The 19920-nt window shown below is 43.2% G+C and overlaps 4 protein-coding genes across 4 annotated transcripts; 2 read left to right on the top strand and 2 right to left on the bottom strand.

The window, feature by feature from the left end:
* Window positions 1-879: 879 nt before the first annotated feature.
* vac14 (vac14 homolog (S. cerevisiae)) lies at window positions 880-4303 on the bottom strand. The gene has a single exon (XM_037089594.1). The coding sequence runs from the start codon at window positions 4147-4149 to the stop codon at window positions 1777-1779; it is 2373 nt and encodes a 790-aa protein (XP_036945489.1). The 5' UTR covers window positions 4150-4303; the 3' UTR covers window positions 880-1776.
* Window positions 4304-4332: 29 nt separating this feature from the next.
* On the top strand, window positions 4333-6849 carry LOC119014428 (zinc finger and SCAN domain-containing protein 5C-like). The gene is made up of 4 exons (XM_037089596.1): window positions 4333-4770; window positions 4851-4969; window positions 5542-5647; window positions 5740-6849. Exons 1-4 carry the CDS (start codon window positions 4473-4475, stop codon window positions 6597-6599), a joined length of 1383 nt encoding a protein of 460 aa, XP_036945491.1. The 5' UTR covers window positions 4333-4472; the 3' UTR covers window positions 6600-6849.
* LOC119013812 (gastrula zinc finger protein xFG20-1) lies at window positions 6850-15877 on the bottom strand. Its single transcript, XM_037088665.1, has 9 exons — window positions 15236-15877; window positions 15014-15092; window positions 14822-14924; window positions 13907-14594; window positions 13145-13162; window positions 10405-10727; window positions 9371-9507; window positions 9170-9275; window positions 6850-9076 (listed from the first exon to the last, which is right to left on the bottom strand). The coding sequence occupies exons 1-9, from the start codon at window positions 15532-15534 to the stop codon at window positions 8463-8465; spliced, it is 2367 nt and encodes a 788-aa protein (XP_036944560.1). The 5' UTR covers window positions 15535-15877; the 3' UTR covers window positions 6850-8462.
* Window positions 15878-15921: 44 nt separating this feature from the next.
* pgls (6-phosphogluconolactonase) lies at window positions 15922-19707 on the top strand. Its single transcript, XM_037089597.1, has 6 exons — window positions 15922-16072; window positions 16429-16715; window positions 16800-16907; window positions 17014-17115; window positions 18503-18643; window positions 19033-19707. Exons 2-6 carry the CDS (start codon window positions 16452-16454, stop codon window positions 19177-19179), a joined length of 762 nt encoding a protein of 253 aa, XP_036945492.1. The 5' UTR covers window positions 15922-16072; window positions 16429-16451; the 3' UTR covers window positions 19180-19707.
* Window positions 19708-19920: the final 213 nt, after the last annotated feature.

Raw genomic sequence — 19920 nt, 5'->3', positions numbered from 1 at the left:
CCTCCATCTGTGAAACTCAGTGCAGCACTGATGGCCCTCTACTATGCACTGAGACCTACAGTAAATACTGTATGAACAGTATGTACCATGTGATTTCAACTGGTTATGGTCGTGCATAGGGGGAGAGAGACGAGGACCCGGCTCCTCTGGTTTCACCATAAATAACATTGAAGGCAGGTTCTGAGCTCAGCTTCAAATCCTGCTCGTAAAAACACTTTAACCAAGAATGGTGGGAAGAAATATATGAGCTTTATAATGAGCTACTGTGACTTTGTGCAATTAGATCTATATTTTATATCTGTTCAGGCCTTAATATCATTTTGGTGCAGGTAATCCTGTAATACTGCATCATTCATGTTAAAATCACTGTATGCTTCTTTGGCTTCTTATTAAGAGTCTGTCATAGAGTTTAATTTAAATATATATTTATGTAATTACTAGTACCATTAAGATTTTGTATAATTTATGGTTTAAGAAGCATTTGAACATCGTTTTTCCTATTCTATAAAAAAAAAAATCACAAGCCATATTTCAGAGGACATCCTTAATGCGATTTATTATTACTATTAATTTGCTTCAACAGAGTGCTGTCTGTAGTACAAGCTCATAATCGCTACAGAAACCTAAAGGCAAAGTTAATAATGCATTTACTCGATTTAAAGAAGTAAAACTGATTTATTAGTGGACATTTGGAGCTTGATGTATAATGAGCCTATTTATAACAATAAATCAAAAGTATCGACTAGATCATTTTCAAAAGGCTGCAGGTCATGCAGGATGTATCCCGGACAGGGAAGAGGTCATTAGTAGCACTAATGTGTTTTCTCCTCCATCCCTCAGACACACCACTAATTCTAATGACACAGCTTTTGTTTAATATATGTATAAAATAAAAAGAATGTTTTTGATCACATGGTCCACTTTATTGATTTTCACAGAGGAATGACAAAGAGTGAATCTTTTTTTTTTAAGACAAATGGACACCGTGCAAAGAAATACACACATTTTGAAGAAAAGAAAGAAATACAATTAAAAGTATGGTAAACTTTCTGAGAAACAAGAGGTGACACAACAACATGAGCCCACAATCTGTGCCACAGTTCAGTCATCCATGGCTTCCAAAGTTTGAACTCTCACTTGAGCTGGCTCGATAATCTACATGTGAGATTTGTTTTACTGGCTGACGAGATATTAAGGCAATCCCTGAACGCATGCGCTATCCGTGCTGCTCGACCGGATACACCGTGAAAGTACTGTGTTTCACATGGACACTGAATGACAGAAGTATTAACAGTGAAATGCAAATCAGATCCACTTGAGGTGCTGTGACCATTTCACTTGCCTGGAACAAATCTTAACTGCTGATAGTGAATCATGAAAACTCGGGATATGACCGTATTATCACCACGACAATTTATGATGCATGAGATTTTATGTACATCCTTCAAATCTTTCAGGAAATTAATAACTTTGAGTGGTCTGTGCAGTGTGACGTGTGTTAAACCTGTTTAAAATGTTCTTTTTCATATGTTACAGAATATTCTCCTCATTATTGGCAAAGAAATACATACATATAAGTACAAACATGAGTTGTTTTTGACATTGTGTACCCAGTGCTTCTCTTATGAGACAGGTTTTAATCACACTTAACACTTTTTGGATTCAATAGCATCTTAATAATCATTTCCAGTACAACTTTATACTATACTGCTCTTGCCAGTAACATTTTTCTCTTGCCTGCTGCTGTCCCTCGGGGTCAGATATGGCACAATGACCTCACATCAGCTTCCTGTCGGGGTGGTCAGAGGCACGTCCAGAGCGCTGGTGTCGGACCTCCAGGTGTTTGCTCTGAACGCGGTCAAAGTGCTGGAGCAGCTCAGTGTAATCCATCTGAGTGTGAGTGGCACGTTTGGAGGCCACTTGCAGTTTAGAGTCCATATACTTGGATTCATCAACTGTCCTCATGAGCTCTGGGTTGGGGACGCACCGCAAGCGGTGGGAGAGCAGCTGGAAGGCCTGGCTCTGTGGCAGCAGCATCAGCAGGCCATACAGTGCCTTTATCAGGTAAGGGTTGTTCTCCACGTCCAGGAGCTGCAGGCGCAGGTAGGTGAAAATGGGGCTCTCGATGAGCTGGACCAGCTTGTCAACCTCCATCAGGAAGTCTACCGTCACCTCCAGGTCTCCAAACTTCTGGATGAGATCGTAGGCGTGCTTGTAGTTCTGCGTGAGGAAGCAGAGTGACACGGTGGCCACAGGGTTGTGGCACCAGGAACGATACAGGCAGCAAAACAAAGTGCAGCTCTCCTGAGTGCGCAGGTCCTTCAGCTGGTTGCGTAACTGGAAGAGCTCAGCCGACGTGAGCAGGATGGTGTTGAGAGTCTGGACCATGGTGGAGGCAAATTTGAGGTCCTCCTCCTTCAGCAAGATGTCAGCCATGGAATGAAAGATGTTCTCGGCATGAAGCAACAGACAGAGCTGCCGGATGATGAAAGCTCCTCTGTTCTCCAGAAGCTTCCTCTCCAGACTGAAGCGTTTCAGCAGGTTGATCATGAACTTGTAAAAGTAGGAGTTCATACTGGGAGTGGAGGGGGACGAGTCCACTGCTTTGGAGCCTGTGCTGGGCTGCTGTCCCAGCTTGGCGCTCTCTGGGACCTTGAGCTCCAGTTTGTGGTCAGTGCTGTCGCAGGAGCCGACTTGGTCCGTCTGGCCGGCAGGAGATGACGCTATCTCAGCCAACACCTCCAGATCTTTCAGTATCACCTCATCGGACTCGTCAGATAGTGTTTTCAGCAGCATGGGAAACAGGCTGTCCGTGTGGCGGAACATTTTGCGCGGTGTCTTGATGTAGAGGTGGTAAACCCATTTCAGCACGGCTATGCGGGTCATCATGCCAGTGGAGGAGTCGTGGAGGTGCCGGTCCAACACCTGAACAATACCATCCAGGTCCAGAGTGACCAGAGGCCTGTCAACACTCGTTGGCGTGAAGAAGCTGATATTACTGAGACCAACAGATTCTTGTGACGCATTCAGCATATCATTGCCGTCTGCCTCCGACTTTGGCTGGCCGTCTTCTCTCGACGGCGACTCCGTGCTTCCACTTTTCTCCTCCTCCTCCTCCTCATCGTCCTCAGGAGTCACCAGCTTCATCAGACTGTGATTACAGGCACTGGCCGCTTCTTTGGTGTTCTTCTTTCTGTCATCGTAGGAGAGGCAAGGCAGCACCGCGGTGAGGATGCCGGAGGAGTACGGGAGCATCACTCTACCTGCGAGCTGGATAAACTCCCTCATCCAGGTCATAGCCGTCAGCTGGATCAGGTCGTTTGTGAGCTTTGTTTCGTCTGCTACCTGGCAGTGGATGACAAGGATGTTGGCCATCTCCGCAAATTTCACGCTGGAGGGGGTTTTCTTTATCTCCTTCAGAAACTCGCCCAGCACCACCTCACACATCCTGCGGATCTCCTTGCTGTTGTCTCCCAGGATCTGGAAGAGCCCGTCCAGGATCTCAGGGAGGTAGTCCAGCAGGTTGATGTCCGGCACAGACTCCAGAACATGGATCCAGGAAATGATGAACTGGCGAGCATACTGGTTATTGGAGTAGATTCTCTCTCTGAGCAGGGGGACAAACGCCACCAAGTCGAACTTGTTACTCTCCGTCACAATGTCTTTCAGCAGTCTGTCCAGGAGCTCAGACCCACTTTTCACATTGGGGTCTGGATCTGCTGCCAGCTTGCTGAGTCCATCAAAGAGCAGGTTGAAGTGGGGCAGCACGGCTCCCCTGGCCACCTTCACTATGTTATAGAGGGCTTCACACGCATAGTAGCGCAAACGACTGTCTGAGTCATTAAAACACGTGAGTACAGGCTCAATGAGCTCCTTCAGATACAGACCCGAGTCCTTACCGAGGGCGATGGAGCAAGCTGCCAGTCCGATGAGACCCCCCTTCCGGCTGTGGGGGTGCTGGGAGAGAGCAAACTCCGAGGCCAGGATCTGGATGACATGTCTGATCTGAGTGGAGTTATTCTGAGCCACAAACTCCCGCACCAGCTTCTCAATCTCTAGAGCTGCGACTTTCCTCTTCTCGTACAGTTTGTCATTCAGCGCCCTCACGATGTTGGGCGTCAGCGGCGAGAAGTCCTTCTCCGTGTTCATGTTCGCTGCTGCGGGTCAACCGGAGATTTAATACTGAAATCTACGTTCGTGCGCACGAAAACCGTCCCGCATTTACGATCATTTATCACGGAGACTGCATCGATCACAGTCTCAGACCAGGAAGTCTTGTAATACGGCGCAGCTGACCGGTTGCATCCGCCGGAAACACGTGACAGTTGCTACATTTATTTGTGTCCCGCTTCGCGAGCGCCGCTAATTAGCCAGATGAGCTACCCATACAGCTAATGTTTCGTTTTTAAATTAGCTAACAGCGTCAGTCCTGCACTTTTATTCATATTTGTGTGTCTGACTGGTGAGCAGGGATGTTACAGCCCACAGCGGTGATGGCGAGCCGCCTCACTTTTCACTCTCAGCTCTCCTCCATCATGGAGACGATGGCCAGGACCGTCCTGAGTCAGGTCTGCAAGCTGGTGGACGAGGACTCGACCGAGCTCCGGTTGGAGCTGTCTCGGCTCCTGGCGGCCAACTCCTCCCTGGTGGAGAGAGTGAACAGCCTGGAGGGCGAGCTGACGGCTGTGAGAGGCGACGCCCCCAAGTTTGGTCAAAGTTATCGCAGCGTGGGCGTCCAGACTGTCTGCCGCAGCGACGGGGAGGCTGATGGTGAGAAACAACAGACTGCTCGAACAGAAGTCTCTGGGTTTACTGGTGTGATTCACCCTCATTGTCTGACTTCTCCTCAGCGTCGGTGTCTCCCACCATCGAGGGGATTTTCGGAAAAGACTGGTGCATGGACCTGTGGAAGGACAGAGACCCATACAGCCTGGAGAGAGTCCCAGCCTCCCCACAGCCCTCTGAGAGGGTAAGAGAAGGTTCAGAGGTTATTACAGAGCAATTAACGAGAGTTTTTAAAAATATATAAAGTGTAGAATCTTCAAAAATAAATAATAACTTTAACATTGCAAAGAAAATGTCTGATAATGCAGAATTGGAGTATAAATGACACGTGTCTTAAATTATTTTAGATTATAAAATATATTATTATTATTATCATTATTATTATTATTATTTAGTATAGACATATTTGTAAAAGGAAATTAAGGATTTAAAATGCCATCTCAAGTACAGTAAGAATGCTCCATCTTGCAATATATTTTTTTATCACTTGTAACAAATAATTCAAGTTGAATAATCTAAAAATCCTTTTTGTCTGTAACACTTCAAAAAGTTGAGATTGTGTTTTCCAACTGAGGGCTTTGACCAACAAACAATCAAATTTCAGATACATTTATTTACAAAGCTGTAAAGACGCAGAGAAGCAGCAAGTCAGCCCATTGGAGAAGCAGTAACCAGGGGAGGTTGTATGTTTCTCCTTAATTTTTGACTTGAAAAAATGATCAGAATTGCTGTAGAATAATTTTTCCTACATTGCAGTCTGTGGCGACGCTGACAGGCCAAATTACTGTAGCTGAGATCAAAGACAGCGGTTTTGTGGAGGACGTTGCCAGCAGCTGCCAGCCGGAAACACTTAGCACTGAAGGTAAGATAACGGAGGAGCGTTGTCATGAGAGAATACACGCTGCAGCTTTTCAAGGCTTTTTCAGTGTTTGACTTTGTATTCTGATGCAACAGGACATGAAGAGATCCTGGCTGAGGAACCAGAGCAGCTGTCCGTCGGGTACTCGGCAGATGGGAGCAACTGCAGCCTGTCATTTGATCAGGAGGGAGAACAGGTTGCGTCTGCAGGTGGTGTTGAAGAACCGTCCATGCAGCTGATATCCATCAGTGATGCAGACGAGGCTTTCAGCACTCATATTATTCCAATTGAAGAGGATGAGGATGACGATGATGACGTACAGTTCGTTCAAGAAAGTCAGCAGGAGCCAGCGATGAATCCTGCCGGTGGGCCCAGCCACGATGAGCAGCAAACATTACCTCCTGACATCCCTGAAAACAGCTCTGGCCTGGATGATTCACATGACATGTGTAATGTGTTTAATGCTCAACCCACCAGAGATCCAAAGAGAGACAAATTCATTTGTCAAATATGTAGCAGGACATTTTTCCACAAGGGCACTTTAACACACCACATGAAGTCACACAAGTCAAACTTTTGCAGTATCTGTAAGCAGCATTTCCCTCACAGGAACAAGTTGAACTCTCACACCTGCGTGGCTCCGGTTCCCTCTCAGAGAGTCGCCAAGTCATGTCACTTGTGCGGAAAGTCCTTCGCAAACCCATCGGCCCTGAGGATTCACTATGTCGTCCACACGGGAGAGAAACCCTACAGGTGCAGCCTGTGTGGGAAAGGGTTCACCCAGAAAGGGAATCTGAAATGTCACGTGCGAATCCACACTGGAGAGAGACCGTTCCGCTGTGTTCGGTGTGGGAAGACCTTCACACAGAAGGTCAACCTCAACCACCATTTAATGGCTCACAGAAATCGTGAGGTCATGGGAGAAAAGCCTGTAACTATGAGACATCTGAAGTGACGGCTGAAACCCGTCAGCGACTGATGTGGTACACGGTCAGTAGCATTGTTAACAGACGGCATCGTGTACCACTTCTTTTATTCATGTAAGGGAAGTTCAGTGTCATGCTTGTTGTGACTTGTTTGTGGTATTTTGCTTTTAAAACAATTTGTGGAGTGAAACGTTCTGTTCTTTTGTCAGATGTTTTTTAAGCAGTCAGCATCATCAGTAGTCGTTTGTGTCGTTCCAATAAAACAGACATTAATGTTCACTGGGTGATGAAAATTTTATTTGATAGAATTCTCCTTTATAAAGTATTAATTACTTTGTCTAATCTGAACCCAAGCTGCACTGAACTTGGAAGAATCAGTTTCATCAGTGGAGTCTTTACATATTAAATGTTGACAATCAGAACAATGCACATCTGTTGGGGCTCTTTAAGGGGCATGCAGGTTTGACTGAAAAGGGGGGAAACAAAACGGCACAAGATTTATTTCTTGGGCAAAGAAATTCACTCAGTTGGGTCGGTGTGGTCTGTTCAGGGGAATCATTATTACAGGCAAAATAGGTACAGATAATTGCTCTTTTCAGGTATGATGACAGTTCAGGGCAGAATAAAAAATGTATGATTCCCTGAACAGAAATGGTTGACATTTAAAAACAAACAAGTTGGCTCATCTGCACACTGACAACACACTTTTAGTCTCCTGTAACCAACCATACAAACACATTTTTAAATAGTAATAACATTTAGACATGAAACAGCTCTCACTCATTTGAATATAATGCGACCCACACACACACACACACACACATCCCTTTATAACAGTTTTTAACGGAAAAGTGCTGATCCAGTTTCTATTGTGTTAAATGTCGATGAGGCGTGACATATGGGAAAATGTAAAGCAGCGGTGAGACTTGAGGAATGAAGCAAACAGCGACTTGTTTTACTTCTACATTGTTGTGAAGAGGTAGTTTTGAAGGTTTGTGCTACGTGTGTGCAAACAATGGAGCACTTATTGAAAGTTATTTTGGCATTATTTGACACATGCCTGTTGTGGTCTGAAATTAGACACTGAGGTATGTAGAGCATGTAACAGCTGTATGACGACATGCAAAAGTCTTTTTTTTTTCTTTGTCATAGTTTGCATGAGCAAGTCACATTAAATGTAGGCAGCAAATGAATGTAACCTGATCAATGACACTTATCTATCATGAAATGTGAAATTGACTTGAAATGATTTTTGAGGGATTAAAACATATTGAGATCGCCAATAAAATTAATCCAATCCTGCCTGTTCAAATGGCAGACGAGATAGTAGAGCTGCAACAACTATTTTCTTGATTGACCTATTAATTGTGTGGTTTAATTAAATTCATATAAAATTATGAAAAAAAAGAAAAGTCAATCTTTTGTCCACAACCAGAAGATATTTAGTTATCTAAGACAGAGGAGTAGTGAAGCCTGAATATAAGCACATTTAGCTGGAATCAGAGATTTTTGCTTATTTTCCCCTTATACAAGTAAACAAATTAATTGGTTATCAAAATAATTGGAGATTAGTTTAATACCTGACAACTAATCGATTAATTGTTGCAGCTCTACTTGAAATGGAAGATGTTCTCTGTACTGTTGTTTGGCTGCCTTTCTCTTTGCATTAAAGCTAAAAAAAAAAACACCAAAGATTTTACGGCATCACTGTTGACCACATGGAAATAAACAAGTATTTTCCTTGAAATTGATGGGACTATTTCAAATGTACACTTTCCATCCACGTGTGTGTTGCAGAGACATTTTGGCAAATGTTGAGCCACAGAGCACTTGGCAGAAGTAGCTATTCTGATCAGTTACAATTCCTGTCAGTGACCATGGGATTTGATCAGTCAGGTGAAACACTGGTGGTGATTTAAACCATACTTGTATGCATAACATTTCCCACAGTCCACACAGCTATAAGGCTTTTCACCAGTGTGTGTGCGAAGGTGTATGTTCAGAGAGCTTTTCTGGGAGAAACTTTTGCCGCAGTCTGGACAGCTGTAAGGCTTCTCTCCAGAGTGCACACGCTGGTGCAGTTTCAAGTACGTCTTCTGTGCAAAGCGCTTCCCACAAACTGAGCAGCTGAAAGGCTTCTCACCGGAGTGTCGCCTGATGTGGACTTTTAAACTGCTCAAATAGTTGAATATCTTCCCACAGAATAAGCACTCAAACCGTTTCATGGGCTTCAAGGGTTTTGGCTGCATGGTGAGTTCTTTGGTTGTGTTCATGTGGGTATTGTTCGTATAGTCCGAATACTCGCTGGTGGCTGGAGGAGGAATTGTGTTGTCAACCAGAGCGCTCATTGTTGCATCCTCTATTAACTTGTCCATAATTGTTGTCTGTGAACGTAGGTGTGTTTGACCGTCTGCCGTCATTGTGAAGTTGTTTAATTCCCCTGAGTGAAGCTGCAGCTCATCAACAGATCCCTGAAGCATGCTGTCCTCCTCAAACAATCCAACAACTGTCAAATGAGAATAAATTAAGTTAAATCACAGAACATTTTAGAGTTGTCATAGTTTTGTTTTTTTTTTTTGTTTTTTTTATCTAAACTTACCTTTTCTGTTATCCGTGAGCCTCATCTGTTGACCAATGGGATGATCATCATATATCTCTTCTTTGACATAGATGAGATCAGGTTCCCTCCCCAATAGATTGATTGCCTATAAACAAAACACAACACGCAACATTCAGCCATCTGATCTCACTTGTGTTGAAAAAACAAACAAATAAACCAGCTGGTGAGAGATTCACTGACTTGTGCTCCCATGCTCGTCATCGCAGCAGGATCCACTGTGTCTTTTGTTTGAGGTGGGATTTTGTCTTCCCGCCACAGATCCATGCACCAGTCCTTTCCAAAAACTCCATCAATGGCTGGAGGAGGCAGCTGCGGTTCTGGAAGGAGAAGCAGATACAAAATGGATGGTAATCATAATGAAAATATAGGTCAAGAAAGCTCCAACGAAAAAAAAACAGCTCAACTTGTTCCACAACCTGTTTCAGCTTGTCTTGCTGCATGGCAGCTTGACGATAAAAGCAAATTTAGGTACAGCTTGTTCACGTTAGGCGGTCAATCTGATGAAACCTTAAATTGGTCACACGGTGTCAAGAACCACATAGCAACAGAACGTCCAGTCACTAACATTACAGACTATATTTGTCCAGTGCAAAGTGCAGTTTTTAACATCAGCATACACTGCCGCTGTAATTATATATCCTGCTCACTGTGCACAGTATATATACATATAGATATTAATAGACAGATAGACACAGATATAAATATAGAAATATATATAGAGAGAGAGAGAGTGAGAGCCAGAGAGAGAGAAGTGTACATGGATTTATACTTCATTGTTTGCACAACTTCTTTGTTTTCCCCTTTGCACTTCTCCTCCTGTCACTCTGTTTAATGATGTTACTGTTTATACAGCTACAGTCCTTTCAAAAGCTGTTGTACATACAGTATGTAACATTCACCATGTTTATCATTCTCCACTCTTTAACATATTTACATTTCTTTTGTCCTTGTGTATTCGCTGTGTGACTGAGCAGACTGAGCAGTATCATCTACGCATATTTGGCTAATAAGGCTGAATCTGATTAGTTGGTTTAGACTGATTGTGAAGAGTTAATGATGCGGATCTGCACCTCTGGACATTAATGACTTGTGTCAACACTCAAGCTTATTAACCTGTTATAAAACCGACATGTATTAACAGTAATGTCATGCTGGGTATACAACCCCCTCCGCTCCGACAAGCGACTGTCATCCACACGTCCGAGCATCCTGACCTGCGGGGTGTCGGCGGCTGACACTGTTGACATGCGGCGGGTAGGTGTGCGCCTCCCTCGCTGCCCTCAGCTGGACCTCCAGTGAGTAACACCGCTTCTTCAGCGCCTCGTTCTCCGTCTTGTGCAGCGATATCTCGGTGTGAAGGACGGAGGAGCACTCGTCAGCCAGGTTGCCTATTTCTGCCACGGCCACCTTCGTTAGCTTGTCCAGGATGGCGGCTAGCTGCGACCGGAAACTTCGGTTCGTGGTGTCGCACATCATCTCGACAGGGAGCCCGAATCTCTCGAAATTATGGCAAGAATCCGAACGTGACGACGCGGCTCTTTAATCAAGTATGCGGTAGGCTCGAGCTGTCCTGCAGTGGATTGTGGGAAAGCGGTGCGTTCGCGTACCAACGTTTTCTTCTTCCGGTGTTGAGCAGAGTTCTGTCTGGTGAGATCGGAAATACAGAGTACATGCTTAAAAAATGACCAGAGATACCAGAAGAAAAACTGTACAAGAATCTGGTGGAGTTTGCTGATAACAATTTGATATTGTTTTTTAAATCTGCTTCTGTAGAACTGAATGGGACATTGTTACGATAATCGCATCATCGCAATAATAATAATAATAATAATAATAATAATAATAATAATAATAATAATAATTCTTAATGGGATTTTCTAAATATACCTACAGGCCAATGAATCCATATTGTACACGACTTGCACATTGAATATTATAATTGTTTAAATGATCACACAGGCACCTGAGAAGCTGTTGTATTATTGCCAGAGAAAATCATCTCCATCCTCTTATTGCTCCTCTGCTGTATACAGCCTGACCAGCCTCTGCCTCTTGACCCTGGCAGTCCCTCCTTGAGAAATCTGTCAGCAGCATCTGTCATTACTTTCACTAAAGTAGCACTCAGTAGAGCTCATACCTCTGCCAAGCCCCAGCAGCCCCCTTTAATTCAATAAGCCTAATCCAATATTAAACTTGGTAGCCCTGTATCACTCTAAATGTTAAACCAACCACAACCTAACTATAGTTGAAGTATTTATCCAGAGCCACACCAAAAAAGTTAATGGGGTCTATTCTGGGCTGAGATCCATCTTTCATTCAAGTTCTGTGTGAATCAGTTCTCTATCTTTTGTGTAATTCTGCTGACAAACCAACAAACAAACACATGTACACAGGTGCGAACATAACCTCCTCACATAGGTTCTCTAACCCTTCAGTATGGCCTCCAGCTTCCTATAGAAAATCTGGCATAAGGACCATGCCTTGTTGAATCCTAACCCACTGGCAGCTTTCTCTGGCCTGGTACGCTCCACTAATCCCTTTTCTGAAGGGATCCACTTGTGCCATTTGCTTTCCCCCAGCTCTGTTTCCTCACTTTTAAATTTCCACAGCCAGTATGTGACAGTGACAATGCCTGGAGGAAGTCACATGGTTTCCACCACCATTACAGCATACGATTTTCTTTAGCATGACATTGGTTAAAAGTCATGGTTCCCTTCACATTTTCCACATCCTCTTTCCTCTCATGCCCTTCCACTTAAAACAGCACAGTGGAGGCTGCATGTACCCTCTCATTTGAAAGCTCACGTGTCCCAGATTTACTCTTTGTCAGCACTGTTTGTATGTTAGCAGTACAGATGTGCTGCTCTATAAACCTACGAGCTGACTCAGTTAAAGGTCTCTGTATATCCTTTGCTATGGCAGTTTGAGTCGTCTCAGGACTGTTTATCAACCCTTTAACATTTTGAGCTTCACCAAGCAGAGGACAAGCCTCCATGGCCATCATTCTCTAGGCTTTTTGCAGAAAACACAATATTTCCATTCAGCTGTTCTCTTCCCATTTTCCTTGTAACTCTACAGGCAGTCTGAGCTTTCATTTATATTTAACCAACTATCATGTTTTTGAATGCCTATGTATCAAAAGGGTGCGTACATTCATGTTTGTACAATTCTGAATTAAATCTTTAATAATATCATCCGTCTTGGTACAGCCCTTAAATGACAACTACCCTTGTGAGTCGACACACAGTGGGCAGATTATTAGAAACATGAGTGTCTCATTTGACTGTTTTATTTTTAAAGGGTCACATGGAGGTATTGCAACACAACATTACATTTGTTTGCAACACACAATTAATATCAGCATAACTGCTGGCCCATTAATACCAATATAGATAATTATTACAGTGGTTGTTTAAAAAATAACAACAGTAATATCAGCACGGATAACAGTTTTTCTTTTAAAAATGATCTTTATTTTTTTTTTAAATAGTTCTGTGTTGTCGAGACTCTTCCTGCTGCACGTCATACAATCATGAATGTTCACTGCCCTCCAGTGGACACAGTGACGAACTGCAGCACAATTATTTTCAGTTTCATGGTTAAAATCAAATCAGGTTTTATTGTCACACGTACAAAAATAAGCAGTGCAATGTATTGTATAATTCGGAGGTGCCCAGCTCCAGAACAAGTCCAACAAATAGATAAAGAGGAATTTAACTCTGGAACCCAAACTGAAAGACTTGAAATGTCCTTTATTCCTTGTGCTGTTACATTATTTATGAGCTTTATACTCTATGATGTGTTTGACTTTGGTTTTCATGCTGCTGTACCCTGCCTTGCCAAACTTTAATAAATGACACTTGACACCTGAAAATCTAAAATAATCTACAAAATAATTCAAATAAAAGAAGTGCAGAAGTAGCATTATCATTATTTTTACAGGGACAAGTCTACCTTCCACAGGTGTTACAGCTGACAAGATAGAAGGCAATGACTTCAAGCAAAACGTTTTAATTTTAAATACATTTGTGTATTTAAAGTTGTCATCAGCCACATCACGTTTTGAGAGCGTTGTCTCAGTAATCAGAGGTGTATGAGACCAAACTATTTTTGTTTTTGCAGGTCACGAGTTTCAAGTGTTTCCACGTTCTTAACACCGACTCAAAGCTTTGCAACAAATATATCACACAACACCTTTGGCTGAAATGTTCCCCAATAAACAGATGTGGCAGATGTTTCCTTTGTGGCACAGTGAGGATTTATCATCTGTTGACTCGTGAGCAGCTCCATCAGTGTTGACACGATCAGTAGCACTTTTATGTTGGTTATTGATTGTCCACCCATGTTGTATCCTCTAGCTTCGATACCTGGGGACATGGGATGCTTTCCATTTAGCTAGTATTGGCAACTATCAATAACACGAGGGTGATTTATTGATTAGTTCAGTTGTCAGTCCACTCACATAAAGTGCTGTGTTTTTATACTATACTATGCTGTCAATTATACTAGCATGTATTTTTTTTTTCTACAGTTTCTAAAACAACATCAAGTTTGGGCAGTTTGGAAGGTGACTGGTTGGGACAAATAATCATTTTCATATATTGGAATATCTGGGTACTAAATGCAGGTGATACACACTCTGGAGCAAAGACAACTTTATTATGCACAAAGTGTTTCAGTCACACAGCAGGAGGAACGACATTCGACTGGCTGTTTTAAGTGGTTCCATTTATGAACGTACCACTGAACGTCGGTGCGTTAGATTCACTAACATACATGTTCAAACTAGGATCTAGATGCACTGCGAGGTGTTTTTTCAGATTACAGTTCTTTGTGAAACCCTTGCCACATTTGACACAAACATAAGGTTTTTCTCCGGTGTGTGTGCGCTGATGCATATCGAGAGTGCATTTCTGGATAAAGCCCTTTCCACAAATAGGACAGCGGTATGGCTTCTCCCCGGTGTGTGTGCGCTGGTGTGTGTACAGATGCCCTTTTTGCGCGTATCTCTTTCCACAAAGTGTGCATCTGAACGGCTTCTCTCCTGTGTGACTTCTTTGGTGTATTTCAAGCTGGCTAAAGCATCTGAAGCTCTTGCCGCACTGCAGGCAGCCAAACCTCTTAGCAGCCGAGTTCCTCAAGTTGTGAAGCTTCATATTCCTGAGCACACTTAAGCTTTGGGAGGCGACGTTTTGTGCCAAGCCTTTCCCAGCGTCTAGGTTTGTGTGTGTCGGTGTGAGCTGCGGATTCCACTGCGTTTCTCTCCTCCCCGGTCCAACGAGAGACGACTGGGTGCTCAGGATCACAAAGCTGTCGGGAAACAGAGGCTGCTGATGTTCTGCGGCGGGTTTAAGACGCTGCATCAGTTCTGGACTCTTCTGAGTGTCTGTGACCGATTCCCTTCCTGTTGACAGCATATGAGCATGTTACAATGTGGAACTGCTTTTTACATTAACGACAATAAGGTGTTTTTTAAACTACATGTGCTTCTGAAGTTTTGACTCTTAAGAACATTATTCATACAACACTTTGAGGTTTACTTTATGATATGAATAGGTAATCTCCTGAGTGAGCAGCTGCTCATATTTTTTTTTAAACTGCTGTGCAGACAAACTTCCATTTATTACTCACTGTTTTCACTTGTCCTTTCTTGTTCGGTGTCTCCACTGTCAAACTCTGACGGCTCTTCCTTTACAACAATCAGTTCAGGCTGCTCTTTTGGTGGATTTGGAAGCTGATGAGAAAACAAGTCATCGGATTTGCACGAAATAAAAGAACACAATGCAAAACAGGGTGATGTAATGTGACCCGTGCAGGACTCACGTCAGCTGCTGCCCGCTCTTCACCTGGATGCAAACTGCTCCTCTCAGTGGGCGAAGTTATGCTCTCCCACGGGCTCTCACTAGGATGTAATAAACTTAGATTGAGTGCACCACCACAGGGTGTAGCTGACAGCAAAGGTCATGGGGGAGATGCATGGAGCCAGCGACACACAGAGTCACACCATCTACCTACAGGCTACACAACAGGAATCAACAAGCCTACCTTTTCATGGCAGGTCTCGACCTGTCAGGCTCCAGCAGCCCGTCCTCTGAACCGTCCCTCGCCGCTGAGCACGCTGCCGCAGCTGCGTCCTGCCTGCTGCCCTGCGCGATGTACAGCAATTTCTCCATCAGCTGCAGTTTCTCTGTGAGCGAGGCGATTTCGTTCCGCCCTCGAGTTATCTCTATTTTCAGCATCTTCGACTCGATCTCCACCAGTTTGCTTATTTCCATTACAGCTGTTTTGGACAGCGCGTCCATGATGGAGACGAGCTGCGTCTGGAAGGAGAAGACCGCCGACATGGCGCGAAGCTGTCTGCGCTGTACGCCCAGGTGCACGCGGACGAGTGGTTGCTCTCACGGGCTCCTCACGTTCACCGTAAAATGAAGTTACAACGTATTACACAACAAGAGCCGAACATGCCCTCAACACACACGCATGAGTGTCTCTTCAAAACTCAGGCAAGTGAGTTGGGTGCAGTGTGGCCACCTAGCGGCTGGGCGGGAGCGTCGCACTCACACGTTAAACTACAATATTGAGCTGTGATATCGACACACCTGCCTCTATATGCGACATTATCCGTCTGTGTTGTGTTAAAACTCCCCAAATTTCGTAATATGTTTCGTTAAGTGTCTGTTTTCAACCTCGTAATCCGTGCGCTGACTATTTGTGTCGTCGTAACTGCCTAGCGAGGAACTCCACTGACCAGAATGCATTGCGGTCCACGCGCAGAATGTGATTGGCTGCCAGGAACTCGTTTCAGGAAGTAGTGCGTGGAATTAGATTTGCCGACTGAAAATCCTCCTCATGACAGCCTGCACCTGAGATTCTCAACTCTTGGTAAAGAAACTTCGTTATTTGGGAAACTGTTTGATTAAAGCTAAAATGTTGTGGTTGTTAAAGATGTCAGAAAGTAAGTATCGCTACTCTGGTGTCTTCCTGGTAGTTTCTACTGCGTTATCGTCCAGAAATAGCTGGATTCTGTAGCTTTTGTGTCCTGTCCTGCCTTATTACAGTGCATTATACAGCTAATGGTGGTATATATTTAGTAGTATACATTTTAAAACGTAGGGCTTTGATGTACCGAAACAATCACTTCATTTGGAAAAGACACATCATGATGACTTGCACATCAGGTTGTAGTTGACTTCCTTATATATGTTGCTCAAAACCAGTTTTCTTCCTTTCTCTTCTAGTAAGTAAATCACACAGATCTCTCATGGCTGCCAGACGAGTGGTTGTCTTCCCCTCCTCAGCAGAGCTTGGACCGGTGCTGGCCCAGCTGGTGACATCTCGGGCAGAGAAGGCCATCACCTCTCGTGGCAGGTTCACGCTGGGGCTCTCTGGAGGAAGTCTTGTGTCCATGCTCAGCAAAGAGCTGCTCGCCCTGCCAGACCTGGACTGCAGCAAGTGGGTGGCTGGTTTCTGTGATGAGCGACTGGTTCCCTTTGACGATCCTGAGAGCACTTATGGGCTCTACAAGGTTTGTTTTCTTGTGTCATCGCTGCATTACTATTATTTTTCTTAACTACGATGGGGTCACATGTAACACTTGTTTCTTTTCCAGAGTCATTTGTTTTCCAAGGTCAACATCCCGGACAGTGGGATCTTAACCATCAACTCCTCTCTGCCTGTAAATGAGTGTGCTGAGGACTATGCGTGCAAACTAAAGGAGGTGTAAAATCTTTTTCTGTCCTGTGATCAGTTTACATTCACATAGACGTCTTGAGTTAAATTGCAACATTTTGCATAAACTTTACAGGATTGTTTTAAACACGCAGGTCTTCCCTGGTGATGATTTCCCTGTGTTTGACCTGTTACTGCTGGGTATGGGGCCTGATGGACACACCTGTTCCCTCTTCCCAGAGCACCCTCTTCTGGAGGTGAGGCCTACACCTTACTTGTCGTCAACCATCCTGATTTTCCTGAAAGATTGGTTCACTCACAGGGTCACAATTCTCCTGTATTTCTCCCCATTTCAGAACATTTCCAACCTTTCCCTTTTTAGTCTTGACAATTTCTTTCTGTGACTACACACGTATGTAGTTTTCTGTACTGCCATGAGTTAACCTCCTCAGTGGCGGAGAAAGACAGAGAAATGGAGAAGAGAAAGATATAATCAGATGTCTTGGAAAGATTTCATGTTTCTTGGGGAAAGTTTTAAAGGAACACGGCCCCCATGATGGATTTTTATGTAGTTCATGGGAGACGCAACAACATTAATCACCATTGAGAGGCCAGCAAATATAGTGAAGTGGCGTGTACAGACTCTCTAAGAGGCAGGGGCAAAATTTTAATGAATGAATGAAAACTGGTGAATGTTGATTTATGGCTGAGATTTACACAAGCACAATAATTCTTTTTAAAATTGCTAACATAAGACTTCTCTAACCCTCCTTATTTTTGAGGTCTTAAAGTTGGGAAGTGCTGGCTATACTCCAAACATATAGAAGAAACATGGATATATGTTTGTTTGTTTTTTTAACTGTATATGTGCTGAGTTCTTATGAAAAAGGACAAATGCAGAAAGATTCCCCCGCTCTGATTCTCCATCAGGCACATCGCAGACTTAACATGATTCAGTTGGTTAAATCAATCAGGGATTCTAGCTGTGTGTGGAAAGAATGTTTTATATTTTAATAAAGAACACATGTTTCTTATGTTTTGTACATTGTGGTCCTAAAACCATCGTTTCACTACTTGATGTTGAACAGTTTTGGAAAGTGTGCCTCTATCTAAAGAATGCCTATACATTTACCACAGCTGATTGAATTATAAGGTTGCTGGCATTCTGCAGATGTTGCTTTAAATATGACCTCTCAGTTACATACATATGTAATTTTTCTTGGACATAGGTGTTTTTTCTCAGTCGTATGTATTTTTTCCCGCAGTTGTCATATGAAACTCATTATTTTATTTAATTCTGGCAGAGCTACTAATTGAGGTCTGGAGGCATGTTTGGATTCACTCTGATGTTTTTCCTGATGTGCTAGTCTTAAATAACAATGTGTATTTTGATCGTACTTTTGAAGACACTCCCTCACTATGTATGGATCATTTATAGCTTTTATTTAAGCACAACATGGTCTTTGTGGTCTCCTCTGACATCCCTACATGCTACACTCACTGTGAGGCAGTGTGGCTCATGTTGCATCATGTGTTTGACAGTTGGTGTATACAGTTGGGTTGTGGTTGTCCCATTGCTGCTTCTCAACAACTGTAAGCATTACGCATGATATAAGACTGCCTTTGCATGTGCTCTAAATTCAGGAAACCAAGAAGATTGTGGCCCCCATCAGTGACTCTCCCAAACCACCGCCACAGCGTGTAACTATGACTTTCCCAGTGGTGAACTCTGCACGATGTGTGGCTTTTGTGTCAACAGGAGGAAGCAAAGCACCCGTTCTGAAGGTAACATTTAGAGGCTTTTATTGAACGTGCACATTTCCAATTCTCAATCTATTTCCATGACACAATAAATCAGCCTCGGCCAGGTTCAGACACAAAACCAATTAAATATGAGACAGAGATAAGATAGAAGAATGCAAAAGTGTAATTAACCGTGCTCTGTGGGGTAATTGCAGGATTCAGTAGTAGAAACCATGATGGGACTTGGGTAAAGTGAAGAAAATAGATCAATATGTCTTTTCGATCACAGCTGATCAAAAAAATAGAAAAAAAACACCAAAACAATTTCTTGATTTACACTTTTACAACCAGCAGGTTCAGCAGTGACGCCTTTAATTCTGATTTATGTATCATTGCTGTTGTATTGTAACACAGTGAGCTTTACCTTGCAGGAAGTGCTGGAGGGCAGAGAGGGTCCAGCTTTCCCAGCAGCACGTGTGGTCCCGACAAACGGCGAGCTGTTCTGGCTTGTTGATGACCCTGCAGCCGCCTCCTTAACCATCCAGGTCGAGAGGCCAGGCTCCGGGGCCAAACTCTAGAGCCTCCCCGTCAGCTGAACGAAGACGGGACGTCAACACTGATGTTGCAGCGTGAATGAAGTGCAGTACATTCCTACTTTCACACAGGTGTGCTGTTAGTTTATGTAGGTGAGAAAATTAGATAGGATATAAGAAGAAAAGACAGAAAAAATCACTGAGGAAGACTTTAGCATTACATTTGCAGGTTTGTAGCTGTGTGTGTGTGAGTGTGTTGGAAGTTTGAGCTTCACTCAAGAGTGCACTGAATAAAAGATTTTCTTGGATGTAAAGTGGAGGAACATTAGATTCATAATGAGTGAAAGTCACTGTGTTTTATATTTCAAATGCACAGTGTAACACAGGATCATTGTGAGCAATGAAATAGTTTTGACATGGCAAACAACACCTGTGCAGCAGGCAGATTAGTAGGAGGCAAAAGAAAAAAAGAAGAAAGATGAATAAAAAAAACATGGTGTCAGTAACACCACCAGCAGAACAGATACAGTAAATGTACACAGGTAATAAATAAATAAATAAATAAAAAGCCCATTAATCTGACATCATCATTCATTTACTGTAAAATGTTTGAGATGCCTTCACTGATCTTTGTAAAATAGAGAATCCAGTCCCACGGCATTCCTTTGGTAGTTAGTTAGTAATGTTTTTATTATCAGTGAAAATAATAAAATCCTAATAAAACATTTGCCCACCTTTTTCTTTTCTTTTTCTTTTTTTTAAACACTCAGTCACAAGCCCATCCCC

The sequence above is a fragment of the Acanthopagrus latus genome, chromosome 23 (genome assembly GCF_904848185.1).
Source record: "Acanthopagrus latus isolate v.2019 chromosome 23, fAcaLat1.1, whole genome shotgun sequence".
Classification (NCBI taxonomy): domain Eukaryota; kingdom Metazoa; phylum Chordata; class Actinopteri; order Spariformes; family Sparidae; genus Acanthopagrus; species Acanthopagrus latus.
Note: the sequence above shows the minus strand (reverse complement) of the source record. Positions and strands in the feature narration are given on the sequence as shown.

Bases quoted from the DNA above. Each gene is read 5' to 3' on its own strand.
- LOC119014428 (XM_037089596.1), top strand. From the start codon at position 4,473: ATGTTACAGCCCACAGCGGTGATGGCGAGCCGCCTCACTTTTCACTCT. The intron at 4,771-4,850 runs GTGAGAAACAAC...ACTTCTCCTCAG, and splicing joins CAGCGACGGGGAGGCTGATG to CGTCGGTGTCTCCCACCATC. The intron at 4,970-5,541 runs GTAAGAGAAGGT...CCTACATTGCAG, and splicing joins CCCCACAGCCCTCTGAGAGG to TCTGTGGCGACGCTGACAGG.
- LOC119013812 (XM_037088665.1), bottom strand. From the start codon at position 15,534: ATGTCGGCGGTCTTCTCCTTCCAGACGCAGCTCGTCTCCATCATGGAC. The intron at 9,276-9,370 runs GTCAGTGAATCT...TTTTGTTTATAG, and splicing joins TGACGAGCATGGGAGCACAA to GCAATCAATCTATTGGGGAG. The intron at 9,077-9,169 runs GTAAGTTTAGAT...CTCATTTGACAG, and splicing joins GCTCACGGATAACAGAAAAG to TTGTTGGATTGTTTGAGGAG.
- pgls (XM_037089597.1), top strand. From the start codon at position 16,452: ATGGCTGCCAGACGAGTGGTTGTCTTCCCCTCCTCAGCAGAGCTTGGA. The intron at 16,908-17,013 runs GTGTAAAATCTT...TTAAACACGCAG, and splicing joins ATGCGTGCAAACTAAAGGAG to GTCTTCCCTGGTGATGATTT. The intron at 18,644-19,032 runs GTAACATTTAGA...TTTACCTTGCAG, and splicing joins GCAAAGCACCCGTTCTGAAG to GAAGTGCTGGAGGGCAGAGA.
- vac14 (XM_037089594.1), bottom strand. From the start codon at position 4,149: ATGAACACGGAGAAGGACTTCTCGCCGCTGACGCCCAACATCGTGAGG.